The 24197-nt window shown below is 47.0% G+C and overlaps 3 protein-coding genes across 5 annotated transcripts in view; all 3 read left to right on the forward strand.

The window, feature by feature from the left end:
- The window catches only part of dnajc27 (DnaJ (Hsp40) homolog, subfamily C, member 27), a 36209-nt gene extending 12213 nt beyond the window's left edge, over window positions 1-23996 (forward strand). The window contains exons 7-9 of one of the 3 annotated variants that reach the window (XM_078404686.1): window positions 6431-6559; window positions 22373-22522; window positions 23877-23996. In XM_078404686.1, the coding sequence (XP_078260812.1) occupies window positions 6431-6559; window positions 22373-22406 (163 nt within the window). In that variant the 3' untranslated portion in view covers window positions 22407-22522; window positions 23877-23996. Of the gene's footprint in view, window positions 1-6430; window positions 9652-22372; window positions 22523-23876 lie in introns of those variants that run through there. The other 2 variants (XM_078404687.1, XM_078404688.1) reach the window with 2 other exon arrangements.
- On the forward strand, window positions 15039-15908 carry LOC144596856 (adenylate cyclase type 8-like). Its single transcript, XM_078405725.1, has one exon. The coding sequence runs from the start codon at window positions 15039-15041 to the stop codon at window positions 15906-15908; it is 870 nt and encodes a 289-aa protein (XP_078261851.1).
- The window catches only part of LOC144596869 (adenylate cyclase type 8-like), a 104584-nt gene continuing 104320 nt past the window's right edge, over window positions 23934-24197 (forward strand). Inside the window, exon 1 of the mRNA XM_078405733.1 lies at window positions 23934-24001. Within this exon, the coding sequence (XP_078261859.1) occupies window positions 23934-24001 (68 nt within the window). The remainder of the gene's footprint in view (window positions 24002-24197) is intronic.

The following is a 24197-nucleotide window of genomic DNA, read 5'->3' on the forward strand; positions in this document are numbered from 1 at the left end:
AGTTGTTTACATTTCATGCCGCTGCAGTCACTGAGCGAGTCAGACAGCATCTGTGGAGAAAAGGAATAGGTGACGTTTCGGTTCGAGATTCTTCTTCAGATTGAGAGTCGGGATAGTGAAACAGATATAGACGGAGATGTACAGAGATCTAGAACAAATGAATGAGATGTGCAAAAAATATAACAATTATAAAGGAAACACGCCATTGTTAGCTTTGGCCTGGGTGAAAATGAGTATAGACTATAGACAATAGGTGCAGGAGTAGGCCATTCGGCCCTTCCAGCCAGCACCACTATTCAATGTGATCATGGCTGATCATTCTCAATCAGTATCCCGTTCCTGCCTTCTCCCCATACCCCCTGACTCCGCTATCCTTAAGAGCTCTATCTAGCTCATTCTTGAAAGTATTCAGAGAATTGGCCTCCAACTCCCTTCAGTGGCAGAGAATTCCACAAATTTACAACTCTCTGACTGAAAAAGTATTTCCTCATCTCCGTTCTAAATGGTCTACCCCTTATTCTTAAACTGTGACCCCTGGTTCTGGACTCCCCCAACATTGGGAACATGTTTCCTGCCTCTAACGTGTCCAGCCCCTTAATAATCTTATATGTTTCAATAAGATCCCCTCTCATCCTTCTAAATTCCAGTGTATGCAAGCCCAGTCGCTCCAGTCTTTCAACATATGACAGTCCCGCCATTCCACGAATTAACCTAGTGAACCTACGCTGCACGCCCTCAATAGCAAGAATATCCTTCCTCAAATTTGGAGACCAAAACTGCACACAGTACTCCAGGTGCGGTCTCACTAGGGCCCTGTACAACTGCAGAAGGACCTCTTTGTTCCTATACTCAACTCCTCTTGTTATGAAGGGCAACATTCCATTGGCTTTCTTCACTGCCTGCTGCACCTGCATGCTTCCTTTCAGTGACTGATGCACTAGGACACCCAGATCTCGTTGTACGTCCCCTTTTCCTAACTTGAGACTCAACAAGATGACTTTGAAGCTAGTATGACTTGGGTGGGGAAGGGATGGAGCGAGAGGGGATGCAAGGGTTACTTGAAGTTAGAGAAATCACTTGGTTGTAAGCTGCTCAAGCAAAATATGAGATGCTGTTCCTCCAATTTGCCTCACTCTGACAATGGAGGAAAGGTCAGTGTGGGAATGGGAAGGGGAAATAAGGTGTTTGGCAACCGGGAGATTAGGTAGGTTTGGGCAGACTGAGTGAAGGTGTTCGGCGAAACGATGACTGATGGGAGTGAAAGATAAGGACTAGGGGGACTCTGTTCCTGTTGCAACTGGGGCAGCAATAGTCCCTATTGTCTTAATCTTTCAGCCCATCAGCCGTCGCATACAACACCACCTCCAACATTTCCGCCACCTCCAACGGGATCCCACCATTAGATCTTCCCATCTCCACCTCTTTCCGCTTTCCGCAGAGACCGTTCCCTCCGCAACTCCCTGGTTAACATCCCTTCCCACCCCCTCCCCATGTACGGTCCCCTGCAACCACAGGAGATGAAACACCTATTCCTATACCTCCTCCATCTACTCTGTCCAGGGATCCCAACGGTCCTTTCAGGTTGGGCAGAGGTTCACTTGCACTTTCTCCAGCCTCATCCACTTTATCCGTTGTTCAAGGTGTCGACTCTGAGATATCGGCGAAACCAAACGTAGACTGGGCGATCATTTTGCTGAACACCTTTGCCATGTATGTCTGGACGTACCTGATCTCCCGGTTGCCAAACACTTTAATTCCCCTTCCCAATCCCACACTGACCTTTCTGTCCTGGGCCTCCTCCATTGTCACAGTGAGGCCATATGCAAATTGAAGGAACAGCTTCTCATATTTTGCTTGGGCAGCTCACAATCCAGTGGTATTATTATTAATTTCTCTAACTTCAAGTAACCCTTGCATCCCCCCACTCTCCATGTCTCTGCCACCCAAGTTGTACCAGCTTCAAAGTCATCTTGTTGAGTCTCATTGTCTATACTCGTTTTCACCTCGGCCACAGCTAACATAGAAACATAGAAAAATAGGTGCAGAAGCAGGCCATTCGGCCCTTCGAGCCTTCACCGCCATTCAATATGATCATGGCTGAATATCTAAAATCAGTACCCCGTTCCTGCTTTTGCCCCATATCCCTTGATTCCTTTTACCCTAAGAGCTAAATCTAATTTTCTCTTGAAAAGATCCAGTGAATTGGCCTCTACTGCCTTCTGTGGCAGAGAATTCCACAGATTCACAACTCTCTGGGTGAAAAAGTTTTTCCTCATCTCAGTCTTAAATGGTCTACCCCTTATTCTTAAACTGTGACCCCCCGGGTTCTAGACTCCCCCAACATCGGGAACATTTTTCCTGCCTCCAGCCTGTCGAATCCTTTAAGAATTTTACATGTTTCTATAAGATCCCCACTCATCCTTCTAAATTCCAGTGAATACAAGCTCAGTCGACCCATTCTTTCATTATTTGTCAGTCCCGCCATCCCGGGAATTAACCTGGTGAACCTACGCTGCACTCCCTAAATAGCAATAATGTCCTTCCTCAAATTAGGAGACCAAAATTGCACACAATACTCCAGGTGTGGTCTCACCAGGGCCCTGTACGACTGCAGTAGGATATCTTTGCTCCTAAATTCAAATTCTCTCGCAATGAAGGCCAATATGCCATTAGCTTTCTTCACTGCCTGCTGTACCTGCATGCTTACTTTCAGTGACTGATGATGTACAAGCATACCCAGGTCTTGTTGCACCTCCCCTTTTCCTAATCTGACACCATCCAGATAATAATTTGCCTTCCTGTACTTGCCACCTCACATTTATCCACACCTCACAATTATCCACAATGGCCAGTTTCCTTTATCATCGTTACTTTTTTTGCATATCTTTCATTCATTTGTTCCATATCTCTCTAGATCACCGTCTATATCTCTCATTTCCCTTTCCCCTGACTCTCAGTCTCGATTTGAAACGTCACCTATTCCTTTTATCCAGAGATACTGTCTGACCCGCTCAGTTACTCCAGCTTTTGGTGTCTATCTCCGGTTTACACCTGCATCTGCAGTTCCTTCCTATACAATTCACACAGCTGTCATCTTGGCCACGTCAGATGACAGTTATAGAGTCATAGAATGATACAGTGTAGAAACAGGCCTTTCAGCCCAACCTGTCCCAGTTACACTAGTCCCACCTGCCTGCGTTTGGTCTATATCCCTCTAAACCTATCCTATCCATGTACCTGTCAATAGACAATAGACAATAGGTGCAGGAGTAGGCCATTCAGCCCTTCGAGCCAGCACCGCCATTCAATGCGATCATGGCTGATCACTCTCAATCAGTACCCCGTTCCTGCCTTCTCCCCATACCCCCTCACTCCGCTATCCTTAAGAGCTCTATCCAGCTCTCTCTTGAAAGCATCCAACGAACTGGCCTCCACTGCCTTCTGAGGCAGAGAATTCCACACCTTCACCACTCTGACTGAAAAAGTTCTTCCTCATCTCCGTTCTAAATGGCCTACCCCTTATTCTTAAACTGTGGCCCCTTGTTCTGGACTCCCCCAACATTGGGAACATGTTTCCTGCCTCTAATGTGTCCAATCCCCTAATTATCTTATATGTTTCAATAAGATCCCCCCTCATCCTTCTAAATTCCAGTGTATACAAGCCTAATTGCTCCAGCCTTTCAACATACGACAGTCCCGCCATTCCGGGAATTAACCTAGTGAACCTATGCTGCACGCCCTCAATAGCAAGAATATCCTTCCTCAAATTTGGAGACCAAAACTGCACACAGTACTCCAGGTGCGGTCTCACCAGGGCCCGGTACAACTGTAGAAGGACCTCTTTGCTCCTATACTCAACTCCTCTTGTTATGAAGGCCAACATTCCATTGGCTTTCTTCACTGCCTGCTGTACCTGCATGCTTCCTTTCAGTGACTGATGCACTAGGACACCCAGATCTCGTTGAACATCCCCTCTTCCTAACTTGACACCATTCAGATAATAATCTGCCTTTCTATTCTTACTTCCAAAGTGAATAACCTCACACTTATCTACATTAAACTGCATCTGCCATGTATCCGCCCACTCACACAACCTGTCCAAGTCACCCTGCAGCCTTATTGCATCTTCCTCACAATTCACACTACCCCTCAGCTTAGTATCATCTGCAAATTTGCTAATGGTACTTTTAATCCCTTCATCTAAGTCATTAATGTATATCGTAAATAGCTGGGGTCCCAGCACCGGACCTTGCGGTACCCCACTGGTCACTGCCTGCCATTCCGAAAGGGACCCATTTATCCCCACTCTTTGCTTTCTGTCTGTCAACCAATTTTCTATCCATGTCAGTACCCTACCCCCAATACCATGTGCTCTAATTTTGCCCACTAATCTCCTATGCGGGACCTTGTCGAAGGCTTTCTGAAAGTCGAGGTACACCACATCCACTGACTCTCCCCTGTCAATTTTCCTAGTTACATCCTCAAAAAATTCCAGTAGATTTGTCAAGCATGATTTCCCCATCGTAAATCCATGCTGACTCGGAATGATCCTGTTACTGCTATCCAAATGCTCAGCAATTTCGTCTTTTATAATTGACTCCAGCATCTTCCCCACCACTGATGTCAGACTAACTGGTCTATAATTACCCGTTTTCTCTCTCCCTCCTTTCTTAAAAAGTGGGATAACATTTGCTATCCTCCAATCCACAGGAACTGATCCAGTTTCTTAAATGTTGGGATAGTCCCTGACACAACTACCTCCTCCGGCAGCTTGTTCCACACACCCACCACCCTTCGTGTGAAAAAGTTACCTTCCTATTAAATCTTTTCCCCTTCACCTTCAACCCATGTCCACTGGTTCTCGATTCACCTACTCTGGGAATCATCCTCTTGCACTCAAAGGAATAGTGTCCCAGCCTGCTCAACCTCTACTTATAGCTCAGACCCTCTAACCCAGGCAACATCCTTGTAAATCTTCTGTTTGCCAACATCTTTCCAATAACGTGGTGCCCGGAAGTGACCACGATACTCTAATTGCGGCCTCACCAACGTCTTATACAACGGCAACATGACGTTCCAACTTCTACACTCAATACTCTGACTGATGAAGGCCAGTGTGCCAAATGCCTTTTTGACCACCCTATCTTCCTGTGACCACCTTCAAGGAACCATGCATCTGCACTCCTAGATCCCTCTGCTCTACAGCACTCTCCAGAGGCCTACCATTCACTGTGTAGGTCCTGACCCTGTTAGACTTCCCAAAATGCAACATCTCACATTTCTCTGTATTAAATTCCATCAACCATTCCTCAGCCCACCTGGCCAAACCACCAAGATCCAGCTGCAATTGTTCATGACAATCTTCACTGTCTGCAAAACCACCCACTTTTGTATCATCTGCAAACTTGCTAACCTTTCTGTATGTGTTCACATCCAAATCATTGATGTAGATGACATACAGTAATGGGCCCAGCACCGAACCCTGAGGCACACCACTAGTCACAGTCCTCCAGTACGAGAAGCAACCTTCCACCATCACCCTCCATTTCATTCCATGGAGCCAATTTTCTATCCATTCAGCTATCTCTCCTTGGATCTCATGCGATCTAACCTTCCAGAGCAGCCTACCATGCAGAACCATGTCAATAGACAATAGACAATAGGTGCAGGAGTAGGCCATTCAGCCCTTCGAGCCAGCACCGCCATTCAATGCGGTCATGGCTGATCACTCTCAATCAGTACCCCGTTCCTGCCTTCTCCCCATACCCCCTCACTCCGCTACAAACTACATTTCTGTGAGTGGGGCAATACTCCATTAAGGCCCAAACCCATTGTGTTAATCACTGTGTCCTCCCCTTAGGGTAATAAACCAGGTAGGTTATGATATTTCATGGTTTCACTTGCATCTTTACAAGTAGCAAACTTTATATGTATGTTCAGTAAAGAAGATTGACGTTCCTCTGTACTTTGTATTGAAGCTGTGTTTAGTTTAGAGATACGGCGTGGAAACAGGCCCATCGGCCCACCGGTTCCGCGCCAACCAGCGATCCCTGCACATTAACACAATCTACACACACTAGGGACATTTTTTACACTTACACCAAGCCAATTAACCTACATACCTGTACGTCTTTGGAGTGTGGGAGAATACCAAAGATCTCGGAAAAAAACCCACGCAGGTCACGGGGAGAACATACAAACTCTATCCAGACTCTGTGCTTCCTTAATCTGGGAATGTGTGATCAATCAGAGTGCCCAACAGGAACATTTCTGGAGTTGTACCACTGCAGAAATAAGCCATTGTTGTGGATCATTTGCACGTGGAATAATGGAAGAGCAGGCTATTAATATGTCAGAGCCAAATGTCCCGTGAGAGCTGTGTAGATAGTTATTTGTGATGGTGGACCCTCACATTGCTCAACATTTGCAGGGATGAGGTAAACAAGGCGTACCGGAAGCTGGCGATGCTCCTTCACCCAGACAAGTGCCTCGCACCGGGGAGTGAAGATGCCTTCAAAGCAGTTGTCAACGCACGGACCGTGCTGCTGAAAAACATCAAGTAAGAACGGGGTGATGATTCTGAAACAGGATGAGAAGCATCCTCTCCACCAGCTGGGTGTTACCTTCACTGGAACTAAGGAGCTAATAAATGTCATTTAATGTTTGGCATGAGCGCAGGACAAATAAACATGAACAATTACGTGGTGCAAGTTTTAGTGATTTGCACAATCAACGTTCACTGATTTATAACCATCAATAAGAGACGAGCGCAACTGAATCCTCTAAAGGGACAGTGGTTTGAATGCTGGGCTGATGAAATGTGTCAAATGGACCGACTTGGAGGGTGACTTGTATTCTGGGCTGACAAAGGTAGACTTTGAAAATGCACTTCAGATATGCTAAATGCAAGTATTTCAATTGGAACTGATGATATTGGGGGTATTGGTGTTTGCTTTCCTCTTAATTTCCAGGCTCATTCCCCTCATTCAAGTCTGTTCTGATGAAAAGTCATTGAGCTGAAACATTGGTTTTGTTTTTATCCAAAGATTCTTCCCAGTCCGCTGAGTACTTCCAGTATTTTCTGTTTGTTTTTTTTTTGTCAGGTGTTCTGCTTAGCAATCAAATTTCCTTACAATCCACTTATCACAGAGCTACAGTGCTTGAGGTAAGTTCACATCCAGTGCAGAAGGTTTTCTGTTTGTGAGCCACTGTTATAGAGTATAGTATAGGTAACAACATCAGTGGGTTCATGTAGCTGTACAATAGATTGGAAAGATGGATTAAAATGTTTGATAGGAGACAAACAATGAAGACATTTAAAGAAATATTTCAAAATTCACTAAGAATATGCGTTCAATTGAACAAAAGAAAATCAGGCAAAGTGACCTGATAGTAGTTAACAATGCAATTTAAGGATCTTCTGATCCCTAGGCAGTCCCTTGGAATCAAGGATTATTTGCTTCCACTCTAACTCCATGCTTCTTAGTTGAGTGTTGAGGCCACTGTGAGAACTACATGCTTCCACACAAAGTGTAGGAGGTGCCTGAGAGGGTGGGTGTGCGGAGAATGTGAACTGGTCTCATCCCCATGCATGCTGGGCTTTTAAGTGCTCCCAGTCTGTGGACTTGAGGTTCTCCTGGCATCCCAAACACTGTTGTGGACCAGTGATTCCCAGGGTTGGGGGTGTTGCTGTTCTTCCAAGGAGTTGGTTGGCAGACAGAAGGCAAAGAGTGGGGATAAATGGGTCCCTTTCAGAATGGCAGGCAGTGACTAGTGGGGTACTGCAAGGCTCGGTGCTGGGACCGCAGCTATTTACAATATACATTAATGACTTGGATGAAGGGATTAAAAGTAACATTAGCAAATTTGCAGATGACACAAAGCTGGGTGGCAGTGTGAAGTGTGAGGAAGATGCTATGAGGATGCAGGGTAACTTGGACAGGTTGTGTGAGTGGGCGGATGCATGGCAGATGCAGTTTTATGTGGATAAATGTGAGGTTATTCAGTTTGGTGGTAAGAACAGGAAGGCAGATTATTATCTGAATGGTGTCAAGTTAGGAAAAGGAGTACAACTAGATCTGGGTGTCCTAGTTCATCAGTCACTGAAAGTAAGCATGCAGGTACAGCAGGCAGTGAAGAAAGCTGATGGAATGTTGGCCTTCATAACAAGAGGCGTTGAGTATAGGAGCAAAGAGGTCCTTCTGCAGTTGTACAGGGCCCTGGTGAGACCACACCTGGAGTATTGTGTGAGTTTTGGTCTCCAAATTTGAGGAAGGACATTCTTACTATTGAGGGAGTGCAGCTTAGGTTCACGAGGTTAATTCCCGGAATGGTGGGACTATCATATGTTGAAAGACTGGAATGACTGGGCTTGTATACTCTGGAATTTAGAAGGAAGAGAGAGGATCTTATTGAAACATATGTTTATGAAAGGATTGGACATACTAGAGGCAGGAAACATGTTCCTGATGTTGGGGGAGTCCCGAACCAGGGGCCACAGTTTAAGAATAAGGGGTAGGCCATTTAGAACGGAGATGAGGAAAAACTTTTTCACTCAGAGAGTTGTGAAGCTGTGGAATTCTCTGCCTCAGAAGGCAGTGGAGGCCAATTCCCTGAATGCTTTCAAGAGAGAGTTAGATAATAATGAGAGCTCTTAATGATAGCGGATGCTGGGGGGGGATTGGCATTGTTTCAGGTCAAGATGCTGACTTCACAAACATTCTCCATAACAATTCTCAACACTGGTGACCCACAAGACTCTGTTCTCAGCCACTTACTATGTACTCACGACTGTGGCCAAATTCTGCTTTAACTCCATTTACAAGTTTAAAGATGATACCACCGTTATGGGCTAAATTACGAACAGTGACTAGACGGAGTACAGGAAGAAGCATGGTGTCAAGACAACATCCTTTTCTTCAATGTCAGTGAAATGAAGGGCTGGTCATCGTTTCAGAAAGCGGGGTGGAGTACATGCCCTAGTACACATCTGCATCAAAGATGCTGAAGTAGATATGGTCAAGTACTTCATGTTTCACATTCAAGTTATGGCTAAGAAGGCACACCAACGCCTCTACTTCCTCAGCAGACGGGGAAATTCAGCATGTCTCCAAAGACTTACTCATTCCTATGGATCCAATATCGAAAACATCCTAATAGAATACATCACAGTTTGTTTTAGCAACAGCTGTGCCCGACCACAAGAAATTGCAGAGTTATGAAGGTAGCCCACTCCGTCATACAAACCAGTCTCCACCCAAAGACTCCATCTATATCACACTTCCTCGGGAAAGTAGCCAACATTATCAAGGACCATTCAGAGTCAGTCCCTCTTCCCTCTCCCTTCAGGCAGAAGAAATAAAAGCTTGAAAGTAAGTACCACCAGATTCAAGAACTTTCTTCCCACCTGTTACCAGACACTGAAAGGACCTCTCATTTGCTAAGGATGCATTCCCCATCTCACAATCTACCTCACTGCAGTCCTTGCACTTTACTTTTATCTGTACTATCTCTGTCGCTCCAACACTCAGTTTATTTTCTCTTTTGCACTACCTGATATACTCGTACATGAATGATTTGTCTGGATAGTATATAAAACCGAGATTGTTCCTGTATCACTGTGCATGACAATAATAAACCAGTACCACATTATTTGTTGTTCCAGATTCCAACATTTCAGTGTCTTGCTTCTCCAAAGCTGATTGAGTGTAACTTGAGTCTCCAAAGCTTGAGTGTAATTAGTCTGGGAGGGGAAAGTGCCTTTAGTTTGCATAGCCTTCAATGAATTTGCAGGATTTGCAGAGACTGCATTGGTGGTTACTTTCCAGTGCCTTGCTACAGGTTGTTTAGATCTCAGGAGCTCAAAGTAGGGCGTGGTTCACTACTGCTCAGTACACTGCATTGTCTATCATGTTTTAGGTTGTGATTTTCAAATACTTTTTACCTCAATTAACCAAAGCCTGTGCAATTTCCCTGTGCAGTTTTATACCCCATTCCCACACAGACCTGTCAGTTGGTCTCCACAGAAGAGGTGAGGCTAGACGCAAACTAGAGGATCAACATGTCATATTCTGCCTAAGTAGACTACAACCCAACGGCATAAACTTGGAATTCTCTCATTTCAGGTCACCTCGATCCCTCTATCCACTCAGATCCTCCCATTCATACCCTTGTTCTGAACAACAGACTGCCCCTTCTCGCCCAACTTCTTCCCCACCCATTGCGTCACTACAAACACTATCAAGCCCTCCCCCCCCCCCCCCTGTTCCCATCTGCCCACCCACCTCCATTATTCCCTCCCATGCTCCACCTTTCCTATTAGATTCCATCATCTCACCCTAGTCAGTTCTACCAAACACGTCCCAGGCTCTGTTATCTCCACCCTCTCACCCCCATCTGATTCCATGCATCAATGCATACTGGATTTGCTGGCTGTCTTCCCTCTACTTCTCCAGTCCAGAGGAAGGACTGAGCTGAAACATTATCGATTTCCCTCCATTCGTTTCACATCCTTCAGTGAATATGTTGACAATGACTTGGACCTCAGCTTCTAAGCATTTATCGTCCTCCTACCTAGGTATGGAGCACTGCTGGCAACACATCAACTTGAAGGTAGGATGTGTTGAGGAGCAATCTACGGGGTATATTGCCTAATCGGTGGTTCGAACCACAGATGTTTTTGCATTGTACAACAAAAGTGATTTGTTAACTCCCAATGAACTTAACAATTACTGAAGTCAATAGACCTCGTGCCTAATGAAGTTCCGTTAAAGGTTGATAAAGGGAAGGACAGCTGTAGGGTATCTAACTTGAGGCTGGGGTTACCATTCATAACAAGGACGGAGTCTCCCTTGTCCTCACCTTCCACCCCATCAGCCATTGCATACAGCATACAATCCTCCAACATTTTTGCCACCTCCAACAGGATCCCACTACTGGCCACATCTTCCCATCTCCACCTCTTTCTGCTTTCAACAGAAAACGTTCCCTCCGCAACTCCCTGGTCAACTTGTCCCTTCTCACCCAAACCACCCCCTCCCAGGAACTTTCCCCTGCAACTGCAGAAGATGCAACACCTGTCCGTTAGGCTCCCCCTTCGACTCTATCCAAGGACCCTGACAGTCTTTCCAGGTGAGGCAGAGGTTCACTTGTACCTCTCCAACCTCATCTACTGTATCCGCTGTTCCAGGTGTCAAGTCCTATACATCGGCGAGACCAAGCGCAGGCTCAGCTATCGTTTCGCTGAACACCTCCGCTCAGTCCGCCATAACCTACCTGATCTCTCTGGTTGTTCAGCAGTTTAACTCCCCCTCCCATTCCCAATCTGACCTTTCTGTCCTGGGCCTCCTCCATTGTCAGAGTGAGGCCCAACGCAAATTGGAAGAACAGCACCTCATATTTTGCTTGGGTAGCTTACACCCCAGCGATATGACCATTGACTTCTCTAACTTCAAATAGCCCCTGCTTTCCCTCTCTCCCCATCCCCTTCCCAGTTCTCCCACCTGTCTTAGTAACTCCAACTACATTCTATCTCGCCCGCCTACTCCCCTGATAACAGTCTGAAGAAGGGTCTCGACACGAAACGCCACCCATTCCTTATCTCCAGAGACGCTGCATGTCCCGCTGAGTTACTCCAGCATTTTGTGTCTACCCTCTCTCCAGAGATGCTGCCTGTCCCACTGAGTTACTCTCGCATTTTATGTCTACCTTCATAGTTCAGAAGGTTCAGTATTCATAGGGACGGGTCTGTCACTGTACAGCATGGGGGTAATTACTTGTGGGGATGGGTCTGTCGTTGTCTAACATGGGTACGGTACCGATGGGGATGGATTATCCATTATAACACGGGTACAGTGCTGGTGGGAATGGATCTATAATTGTACAACACTGAGGTATAGCACTGAGGAGGATGGGTCTGTCACTACATTATCTGTCACTACATTAGGTACAGTACTGGTCAGGATAGGTGTTTAACTTATATCAGGTGTACTAATGGTGGGGATTAGTATCACTAACAATGGGCTGCAATGATGGGGATGGTGTTTCACTTTGTAACTGGATCCAATATCACTGTGGTGGCAATAACAGCTGCATATGGTGAGATTAGAGTACATTTGTTCATGCTGATCTATTTCCCAGTGGTTCCCATTTTGCTACTGTATTAAGGTGCCACAGGCAATATTGTACAGTACCATGCCCACTAATTATTTATTTCCTTCAGTATCTTTCTGAGTAATATTTTTATAGAATATGGCAATAAATACATTCCATTAACTTGACTGTTTTATTGAGTCAAATCTTTTGGAGCCTTATGACAATGGCAGTGCCAGAAGAGGACTTGGAAAGGAGGAAGCCCCATGTAGGGCAGTCTTGAAGTGTGGACCGAGGTATGGAGCACTGCTGACACCACATCAACTTGAAGGTAGGATGTGTTGAGGAGCATTCTACGGGGTACATTTGCACCCTGGGAAAGGAATTATGTCTACCCTGTCTACACCTCATAATTTTATATGCTTCCATCAGGTCTCTCAACCTCTGATGCTCCAGAGGAAACAATTCAAGTTTGTTCAACCTTATAATTAATACTCTCCAATCCACAGCAGCATTCTGGTGAATCTCTTCTGCACCCTATCCAAATCCTCGACATTCTTTCCTGTAATGGGGCCGAACTCTAATGTTGCCGAACCAAAGTCCGAGAAAGCTGTACATCACAATCTGACTTGTACTCAATGCCCCGACTCAGCCATTTTCAGCTGTCTTGTTAAAAGTGGGGATGTTTGCTGGTGCTTGCACAATGTTCAATTGTGTTTGCAAGTCCTCAGCTATTGAAGCAAGGCCTGGACAACATGCAATTGGGGTCTCATGTGGAGAATAATAACTGCACTCCAAAGTGCCATGCAACGACAGAGTCCAACCACTTTCATTGGACACATCTCTCCCGTAGGACATGTCTCACCTCGAAGCTCGAGTGGACCAGCTGTGTCGATGCTGCGCTGGTAAGAGGGTCAGTGACTGGCCACCCAGTAGAGCAGCAACACTCAAGCCTTCCCACCAGAAGCTGACATGCCTGCATGAATGCAGTTGCCAACAATTCTGATGCTGGCTGCCGTCCGGGACAAGAGCAACAGCCTGACTCTGAGCCTGTACTTCCGTCAGCAGGACAGACTGCTCGTGATCACCGCCCCTCCCTGCAGATTCCCCACAGGCTCTCCCGCCACTCTTTCAACTTCTCTGGGTGTTAGAGCCCAAGCTCGACAACATTGCGCTGGGGACGTGGTTGAAATATGACTCGGCAATCAGAGATGGACAGTCACACCCATTTACTAGAGAATGAGGACTTCAAAACATTTCTTCGTCTGTGTATCATTGTGCATTCTTTGATATTTTCATAAGGAATGGGAGTACAACTAGGCTGATCTATCTCTCCCTCCTAACCACATTCTCCTCCCTTCTCCCCATAATCTCTGACACCCGCACTAATCAAGAATCTGTCCAACTCTAGCTTGAAAATATCCACTGACTTGGCCTCCACAGCCGTCTGTGGCAAAGAATCCCACAGATTCACCACCCTCTGACTAAAGAAATCTCTCCTCATCTCCTTCCTAAAAGAATTTCCATTAATTCTGAGGCTAGACTCTCCCACTAGTGGAAACATCCTCTCCACATCCACTCTATCCAGGCCTTTCACTTGTCTCTATGTTTCAATGAGGTCCCCCCTCATTCTTCTAAACTCCAGCGAGTACAGGCCCTGTGCCATCAAACGCTCATCATTGGTTAACCCACTCATTCCTGGGATCATTCTTGTAAACCTCCTCTGGACCCTCTCCAGAGCCAGCACATCCTCAGATATGATGCCTAAAATTGCTCACAATGTTCCAAATGCTGTCTGACCAGCGCCTTGTAGAGCCTCAACATTACATCCCTATTTGTGTATACAAGCCCTCTTGAAATAAATGCTAGCTAGCATTGAGTTTGCTTTCTTCACTACCATTCGACTTCACCTTGGTTGGTGAACCAGTCACGACTGCGTTTGGATTTATTTCACGTGAGCCTTTTGGGCGGGATCAGGAACATCGCAAGAGACACAAGTGCTGGAGTAACTCAGCAGGTCAGGCAGCATCTGTGGAGAACATGGATAGGTGATGTTTCACAGAGTGCTGGAGTAACTCAGCGGGTCAGGCAGCATCTGGAGAACATGGATAGGCGACGTTTCAGAGTGCTGGAGTAACTCAGCGGGTCAGGCAGCATCTGGAGAACATGGATAGGTGACGTTTCACAGAGTGCTGGAGTAACTCAGCGGGTCAGGCAGCATCTGGAGAACATGGATAGGCGACGTTTCGCTAAGTACAAGGCAGACAGACCTGCTGAGTTACTCCAGCGCACTTTTTTTTTGTAAACCAGCAGCTGCAGTTCCTTGTTTCGACATATTACTGTGGCGGTCGCTTCAGCTCTGCTGCTCACGGGGAGTTTACTGACCACTGTTATTACACGAAATCTCAAGTGGCCCGTGATCCGTTGGTTCAGGCACAATGTTGAGGCGAGCTGGTGTTGGCCTGGCCGCTGGTGTTGCCCTGGCCGCTGGTGTTGCCCTGGCCGCTGGTGTTGCCCTGGCCGCTGGTGTTGCCCTGGTCGCTGCCATTCAGTCGTGGGCTTCGTGCCGACCTCGGCTTTTGAGCGTGGTGCGCAGTGCTGGAGTGAGCAGAGAGGCGAGCCAGCGTTGAATGTTCTTTCTCCACGAGGCCCGACTGCCCAGGCCGGCGCTGCGTGTGTGTCTGTCAGCTGTCGCCCGTCATCAATAGGGTGGTGCGATGCCAACCATTGCATTGTGAGCGGACAGTGGCTGGGGAGGGTGTCACACTCGCCCTGCGCCTGGGCAGAGCAGCGGATGCGAGCAGCTGAACGAGTGGAGCTCGACCCTTGCGTTGATGTTAGTTCACGTTGGGAGCGGTGCCGGGGGAATGGCGCTCCTACATAGCTCCTTGTCACACGCCCACCGCGGCTGAAGCTGCTCAGGCCGCTGGTTGGCCCCGGTCTCAGGCATGGAGGACCCCGAGGCCCCACAGGAGACACCCGCCGAGACACCCGCCGATAGCCAAGAGGATTTTCACGTGCAAAACATCATCAAGGTGTTCAACAAGAAGAAGGTGCAGCTGAACGCACCCGACCACTTTCCCAAGTATAAGTTTTCCATCAAGGATGAGTACATTGCCAACTTCAACCGGCAGATCCTGACCAGTATCAACTCCAAAAAGGGCGCCGTCCACCCGGGCTCCCTCAAGGCCATATTCGAAAGCCACCTGACCGAGTTCTTCGTGTCGACTGGTTACAACTGCCGTGGCTTGCTGCTCCCCACCCTCAACCACTACTTCCGATCCAAGGAGTTGGAGAAGCTGTACCAGCGCTACTTCGCTCGCCAGAGGCGCAACTCTGTGGTCATGATGAACCTGATGGACTGCTTCACCAAGTTCGCCATTCTGATGGTGTACTTTTTCCTGACGCCCGATATGATCGAACCCATGAAGAGCGGGCTGACGGGCCTGATCATCTTCTTCTCTACCATGCTGTGTTTCATGGTCCAAGCCGGCAAGGACGCCGTCTCCCACATCTACCTGCAGTATATCGGCCTGGCCACCTGGTTCTACCAGACGCTGCAGATTCTCCTGGACGTGGGTATGGGTCTGGAATCCAACGAGACCTGGTACATCCTCTACATCGTATTCGGCACCTACACCATGCTGCCGCTGCCGCTGCTCTGGAGTATCCTGGCCTGCACCACCTCCACATGCGCCCACTTGCTAATTGAAGGGTTCCGCTTCACCTGGACCACCTCGTTCCTTCACCAGGTACCTAACGACATTTCCTTCGCGACTTTACAACCTTTCTGTCCTCGGGCATGTATAAAGTCATGAAGGAAGTACTGTATTTCGGGCGAATGCAGTCTTTTTTCTCCCAGGTAGGAAAATCAAGAACTAAATGGCTTAGGTTTAAGATGAGAGCGAAGGATTAGATAGCAATCTGAGGGGCAACTTTTTTCATCCAGAGGGTGGTGGGTACATGAAGCGCACGCTGCCAAAGGAGGTAGTTGAGGTTGATACTATAACAACATTTAAACGGCATGGATTGGAAATGGGGACAGAGACTGCAAAGGCTAAAACACAGTGTGCTGGAGGAACTCTGTGTGAAATCGTTTTCCCATAATGTGGAGCCCAGAACTGAACAAATGCGGCCTCGTCAACGTTTTATATAACGGCACCATCACATGCCACCTTCTACGCTCAATACTATGATGAAGGCCAAAGTGCCAAAGGTGTTTTTGACCACCTTATCAAACTGTGATGCCATTTTCAACGAACTATGTACCTGCACTCCTAGACCCCTCTGTTGTACAGCACCCCCTACAGCTGTACTGTTCACTGTATAGGTTCTGCCCACGTTAATCTTCCTAAATGCAACACCTTACATTTCTCTGTATTAAATTCCATCATCCATTCCACAGCCACCTGGCCAAACGATCCAGATCCTGCTGCAATTTTTAACAACCATCTTCACTATCTGCAATGCCAATCACCTTTGTGTCATCTGCAAACTTGCTAATCATGCGTGTATGTTCTCATCCAAATCCTTGATGCAGATAACAAATAGCAATGGGCCCAGCAATGAACCCTGAGGTACACCACTAGTCACAGGCCTCCAGTTCGAAAAGCGACCTACCACCATCACCCTCTGCTTCCTTCCATGAAGCCAATTTTCTACCAATTCTGCTATCGCTCCTTGGATCCATGGGATGCAACCTTCCAGAGCAGCCGACCGTGCGCAACCTTGTCAAACGCCTTGCTGAAATCCATACATACAACGTCTACAGTTATGCTGTCTTCAACCTTTTTGGTCACATCTTAATAAAACTGAGTCAGATTCGTGAGGCATGACCTCCCACGTACAGCGCCATGCTGACTATCCCCAATCAGTCCTTATCCATCTAAATGCATGAATACTCTATAGTAACTTTCCAACCACAGATGTTAAGCTCATTGGTCTGTAGCTCCCAACCTTTTACCAGCAGCCCTTCATGAATAGAGGCACAGCATTTGCCACCCTCCAGTCTTCTGGTAGCTCACATATTTAATGACGATTCATAAATCTCAGCCAGGGCTCGTGCAATTTCCTCTCTAGCTTCCCACCGTGTCCTCGGATATATCTGATCAGACCCAGCAGATTCGCTCAGGACCTTCAGTACCTCCTTGACAGTAATACTGACTGCCCTCAAGACACTTACAGTGACCGCCATAAGTTCCTCCATCCTTGTTCTCCAAGATAAAAACAGAGGAGAAATACTCATTGTGGACCTTGTCCATCTCGTTTGGCTCCATACAGAGTCAACCTGCGGGATCCCACTCTTTATCTGGTTACCCTTTACACAATAGACAATAGGTGCAGGAGGAGGCCATTCGGCCCTTTGAGCCAGCAAACCATTCAATGTGATCATGGCTGATCATCCACAGTCAGTACCCCGTTCCTGCCTTCTCCCCATACCCCCTGACTCCACTATCATTAAGAGCTCTATCTAACTCTCTCTTGAAAGCATCCAGAGAATTGCCCTCCACTGCCTTCGGAGGCAGAGAATTCCACAGATTTACAACTCTCTGAGTGAAAAAGGTTTTTGCTCATCTCCTTTTTCCCCTTATTCTTAAACTGTGGCTCCTGATTCTGGACTCCCCCAACCTTGGTAACAGTTTCCTGCCTCTAGCGTGTCCAATCCCTTAATAATCTTATATGTTTCAATAAGATCCCCTCTCATCCTTCTAAATTCCAGTGTATACAAGCCTAGTCGCTCCAGTCTTTCATCATATGACAGTCCCGCCATTCCAGGAATTAACCTAGTGAACCTACGCTGCACGCCCTGAATAGCAAGAATATCCTTCCTTAAATTTGGAGACCAAAACTGCACACAGTACTCCAGGTGTGGTCTCACTAGGGCCCTGTACAACTGCAGAAGGACCTCTTTGCTCCTATACTCAACTCCTCCTGTAATGAAGGCCTTCTTCACTGCCTGCTGTACCTGCATGCTGACTTTCAGTCACTGATGAACTAGGACACCCAGATCTCGTTCTACTTCCCCTTTTCCTAACTTGACACACCATTCAGATATTAATGTGCCTTCCTGTTCTGACCACCAAAGTAGATAACCACACACTTATCCACATTAAACTGCATCTGCCATGCATCCACCCACTTACACAACCTGTCCAAGTCACCCTGCATCCTCATAGCATCCTCCTCACAGTTCACACTACCATCCAGCTTTGTGTCATCTGCAAATTTGCTAATGTTACTTTTAATCCCTTCATCTACATCATTAATGTATATTGTAAATAGCTGCGGTCCCAGCCTTGCAGTACCCCACTAGTCACTGCCTGCCATTCTGAAAGGGACCCATTAATCCCTACTCTTTGTTTCCTGTCTGCCAACCAATTTTCTATCCATGTCAGTGCCCTACCCCCAATACCATGTGCTCTAATTTTACCCACTAATCTCCTATGTGGGACCTTATCAAAGGCTTTCTGAAAGTCCAGGTACACTACATCCACTGGCTCTCCCTTGTCTATTTTCCTAGTTACATCCTCAAAATAATCCAGAAGATTAGTCAAGCATGATTTCCCCATCAACGATCCTGTTACCGCTATCCAAATGTTCCGCAATTTCTTATTTTATAATTGACTCTAGCATCTTCCCCACCGATGTCAGGCTAACTGGTCTATAATTTCCCGTTTTCTCTCTCCCTCCTTTCTTAAAACGTGGAATAACATTAGCTACCCTCCAATCCACAGGAACTGATCCTGAATCTATAGAACATTGGAAAATGATCACCAATGCGTCCACAATCTCTGGAGCCTGGAATGCAGACCATCAGGTCCTGGGGATTTATCAGCCTTCAGTCCCATCAGTCTACCCAACACCATTTCCTGCCTAGTGTGAATTTCCTTCAGTTCCTCCGTCACCCTAGGACCTCTGTCCACTAGAACATCTGGGAGATTATTTGTATCTTCCTTAGTGAAGACAGATCCAATGTACCTGTTCAACTCGTCTGCCATTTCCTCGTTTCCCATAATAAATTCCCCTGCTTCTGTCTTCAAGGGACCCACATTTGCCTTAACTATTTGTTTCCTCTTCACATACCTAAAGAAGCTTTTACTATCCTCTTTATATTCTTGGCTAGTTTACCCTCGTACCTCATCTTTTCTCCCCGTATTGCTTTTTTAGTTATCTTCTGTTGCTCTTTAGAAGAGTCCCAATCCTCTGGCTTCCCACTCATCTTTACTATGTTATACTTCTTTTTTATTTTTATACTGTCCTCGACTTCCCTTGTCAGCCACGGTTGCCTCTTACTCCCCTTAGAATCTTTCTTCCTCTTTGGAATGAACTGATCCTGCACCTTCTGTATTAGAAATACCTGCCATTGTTGTTCCACCATCTTCCCTGCTAGGGCCTTCTTCCAGTCAACTCTGGCCAGCTCCTCTCTCATGTCCCCCTTGCTCAACTGCAATACTGACACTTCCGATTTTCCCTTTTCCCTCTCAAATTGTACATTAAAACTTAACATATTATGATCACTACCTCCTAATGACTCCTTTACCTTGAGTTCCCTTATCAAATCAGGTTCATTACACAACACTAAATCCAGAATTGCCTTCTCCCTGGTAGGCTCCAGTACAAGCTGCTCTAAGAATCCATCACGGGGGCACTTTACAAACTCCCTTTCCTGGGGTCCATTACCAAGCTGATTTTCCCAGTCTACCTGCATGTTGAAATCTCCCAGAACCACCGTAGCATTACCTTTGCGACATGCCAATTTTAACTCTTGATTCAACTTGCACCCTATGTCGAGGCTACTGTTTGGGGGCCTGCAGATAACTCCCATTAGGGTATTTTTACCCCTACAATTCCTCAGTTCTGTTCATACTAAATCTTATAAAATCTCTTGGGATTATCCTTAATGCTATCCACCAAAGCTATTGCCAGTCCCCTTTTTGCCATGATTTTTTTTAGCTTGCTCCTTATTTCCCAAAACTGCTCCGAAGATACACTTGATCCCAGCTGTCTATACCTGTCTCATGCCTCACTCTTGACCAAAGCCTCAATTTCCCTCATCATCCAATTTTCCTTACATTTGCATGCCTTGCCCTTACAGGCACGTGCATGTCCAGAACTCTGGCCAGCACACTTTGAGAAACATCCCACTCATCAACATCCTCTCCAGTCTGACTACATTTCTCTCCTAGGCTTTGAGAAAATCAATCCCAGTCTGGTGGTCTTAGAATCCTAGTCTTACTAAGCAGAACGGACCTTGTGGCCTGCTTAATTCATGCTGACCTTTATGTCCATGTACACTGATCCTATTTGCCTGCAGTACAACGTATCCTTCTATGCCTAGTCTAATTCAGTGTCTGTCTAAATGCCTCTTAAACATAGTAGAACATAGAACAATATAGCACAAGCACGGGCTCTTCAGTCCACAATGTCTGCACTAACCATGATGCCCACACCATTTTTCACCTGCCTCAACCACCTGCTGCTAAGATGGTGCCAAAGCTAGGCGACTCCCTGCATGTTGGTCCCCCAAGCAGTTCTTCAAACATTAATGCGATACGGTCAAACGTTATTCATCCCCGGAGGGAAATTGGTCTGCCGACAGTCACAACACACAAGGTGCACGAAAACTTGAAATTAAAAGTGAAAACAAAAAGAAAAAGACAAGCGACTGTTGGCTGGCTGCCGTGTGTACAGTGCCTTCACACGAACAAACGAACAAACAAACACAGACTTATCCCCTGGGCAGAGGATTCTAAAACTAGAGTGCCCCCCCCCCCCACACCGGGCCCCCCTCTGTTCTCCCACCGTCCCCCACGGTGGTTCCCCCCTTGCCGGGTCCCCATTGTCTTGCTCTTACCCTCATTGACCGTTGATTGCGGGTCGATGGCGAGGCCCCTATCAATTACCAGTCATATTTCTGTCAGGTGTCGGCTCAGCTACACAGCTGCAGTGAAAACCAACCCAGCCTATCTCTCCTCATACCTATAGCTCACTAATACAGGTAATCCTAATGAATCTTGTCTGCACTTTCTGCAACACACTTGAATCTTTCCTCTAATGTGGAGCTCAGAACTGCATACAGTACACCAAATGTGATCTAATCAGCGTTTTGTAAAATTGTCACATAACGTCCCACCTCTTCTATGCCCTGGCATATGAAGGTAAGCATGGTGCCACATTTAGGGAACTTTGTGCTCACAGGTCTGTATGCACTAAATGTTGTGCCCTTTATCCTTTACCTGAGCACTGTGGATAGCTTGATTGTAATCTTGTGTAGGATGGAACTGCAGATGCTGGTTTACATCGAAGAAAGACACAAAATGCTGGAGCAACTCAGCAGGACAGGCAGCATCTCTGGATTGAAGGAATGGGTGGCGTTTTGGGTCGAGATCCCTCTTCAGACTGCAAGTCAGGGGAGAGGGAGTCCAGAGATATGGATGAGGATGGTGTGAAAACGACAGATCAAAGTAGACGATAATAAGGAAATTTAGAATGGTTCATTGTTAACTTGGCAGAAGGTAAAATGTAATCTAGAGAACAGTGAAACTAGTGGGAGAACTAGGGTGGGTGAAGGATGGAGAGAGGGAAAACAAGGGCTACTTGAAGTTAAAGAAGTCAATGTTCATACCGCTGGGGTGTAAGCTGCCCAAGCAAAATATGAGGTGCTGTTCCTCCAATTTGCGCTGGCCCTCACTCTGACAGTGGAGGAGGTCCAGGACAGAAAGGTCAGTGTGGGAATGGGAGGGGGAGTTAAAGTGTTTAGCAATCGGGAGTTCACGTAGGCCTAGGTGGACTGAGCAGAGGTGTTAAGTGAAACGATCGCCGAGCCGGCGCTTGGTCATGCCAATATATAGGAGTCCACGCCTGGAAGAGTGGATGAGGATGGAGGAGGTGCAAGTGAACCTCTGCCTCACCAGAAAGGGCTGTCGGGTTCCATGGACAGAGTCGAGGGGGGAGGTACAGGGACAGGTGTTGCAATCATGTATAGTCTTTTCTTTGACTAGACAGTTCGCAAATAGAAGTTTTCACTATACCTCAGTACACGTGACTATAATAAATAAACTAAACTAATCTAAACTAACCTGAAAGTCAGCTTCTGAAATACATCTGTAAATCTCCTTTGCCCTTCGCTGATATTCTCAAATTTGAATGGCAATGGGAGATGTTCTTGCCCCTTTCCCTCTCAATATGCCATACATCTAATGTGCCTGCAGTTTAGCAACACTGAGAAACCTGCCACTGTCCTAGCATTTCCAGAATAAATTCTGGTGTCTTTCCGTTTCAGATCATTTTCAAAATACTGTTGCTGGTCGCCATGAACATAGGCAGTCTCTATATCAGTTACCTCACTGACCGAGCACAGCGACTGGCTTTCCTGGAGACCAGGAGAAGTATTGAGGGCAGGCTGCAATTAGAGGAAGAAAATGAAAGACAGGTAATATCATGGTCAAAGGACATTGGCAGCTACAGATCAACATCTCATTCATTGCACTTGCTGTGTTTTCTCTGCCCTGGCCACGACTTTACCATTTCTGTGTCTCCCTATTTGCCTTTAAAACAATACATCATTTTCCACTTTTCCTTGACCCGCCATCTCTCCGTTCCCCCACATCCACTGTGTCTCCGTTCACCCACACCCACTCCCACCATCTCTCCGTTCCCTCACTCCCCCCATCTCTCCGTTCCCCCACATCCACTGTGCCTCCGTTCACCCACACCCACTCCCACCATCTCTCCATTCCCTCACTCCCACCATCTCTCCGTTCCCTCACTCCCACCATCTCTCCGTTCCCTCACTCCCACCTTCTCTCCGTTTCCCTCACTCCCACCATCTCTCCGCTCTCTCACTCCCACCATCTCTCCGTTTCCACCTTCTCTCCATTCCCTCACTCCCACCTTCTCTCCATTCCCTCACTCCCACCTTCTCTCCATTCCCTCACTCCCACCATCTCTCCATTCCCCCACATCCACTGTGTCTCCGTTCACCCACACCCACCATCTCTCCGCTCTCTCACTCCCACCATCTCTCCGTTTCCACCTTCTCTCCATTCCCTCACTCCCACCATCTCTCCATTCCCTCACTCCCACCTTCTCTCCATTACCTCACTCCCACCATCTCTCCATTCCCTCACTCCCACCATCTCTCCATTCCCTCACTCCCACCTTCTCTCCGTTTCCCTCACTCCCACCATCTCTCCGCTCTCTCACTCCCACCATCTCTCCGTTTCCACCTTCTCTCCATTCCCTCACTCCCACCATCTCTCCATTCCCTCACTCCCACCTTCTCTCCGTTCCCTCACTCCCACCATCTCTCCGTTCCCCCACTCCCACCATCTCTCCGTTCCCCCACACCCACCATGGAGGTGGTACAGACAGGTGTTGTGTCTCGGGCAGTTGCAGGGGACAGTACCTGGGGTGGGGTGGTATGGAAAGCGAGTGTACGAGGATTTGTGGACGGAGCTGTGTCTGTAGAAGGTGGAAAGGGGCGGGGATTGGGATTCCCCCTCCTATCTGCGTATCCCTTCCCAGGCTGTGTCCTGCCCCTCCTACTCACAACAAGCAGTCGAAAGATGAGTCCCGGCCTGAAAGGTCACTTATCCATGTCCTCCAGAGGTCTTCCTCAAAAGGTTACTCAGCCTTTTGTGTCTTTTTTTGATTTCCCTATATCTCCTGTCCAACCATCTCTTCATACTGAAGGTAGACACAAAATGCTGGAGTAACTCAGTGGGACAGGCAGCATCTCTGGACAGAAGGTAGACACATAATCATCCTTTATTTGTTTTATAAAGGAAAAGTTGGTACTGTCTGTTCTCCCACGGTTTATGGTGCAAGAGATAATTGGTGACATGGCTATAAATATGAGAACGGAAGGAGGCTTACACAAGATCTACGCCCACGAATATCCTAACGTGAGGTGAGTCTGTGGACAATGGCATTGAGGGGCAGGAATGGGGCAGAGTAGTAGTGTGGCAATGGGAGCAGGGGAGGAATGTGGCAATGGGGGTAGAGTAGGAGTGTGGGAATGGGAGCAGAGTAGGAGTGTGGGAATGGGGCAGAGAAGGAGTGTGGGAATGGGAGCAGAGTAGGAGTGGGAATGGGGGCAGAGTAGG

The sequence above is a fragment of the Rhinoraja longicauda genome, chromosome 9 (genome assembly GCF_053455715.1).
Source record: "Rhinoraja longicauda isolate Sanriku21f chromosome 9, sRhiLon1.1, whole genome shotgun sequence".
In the NCBI taxonomy this organism is placed as follows: domain Eukaryota; kingdom Metazoa; phylum Chordata; class Chondrichthyes; order Rajiformes; family Arhynchobatidae; genus Rhinoraja; species Rhinoraja longicauda.

Coding starts and splice junctions, on each gene's coding strand:
- LOC144596856 (XM_078405725.1), top strand. CDS start 15,039: ATGGAGGACCCCGAGGCCCCACAGGAGACACCCGCCGAGACACCCGCC.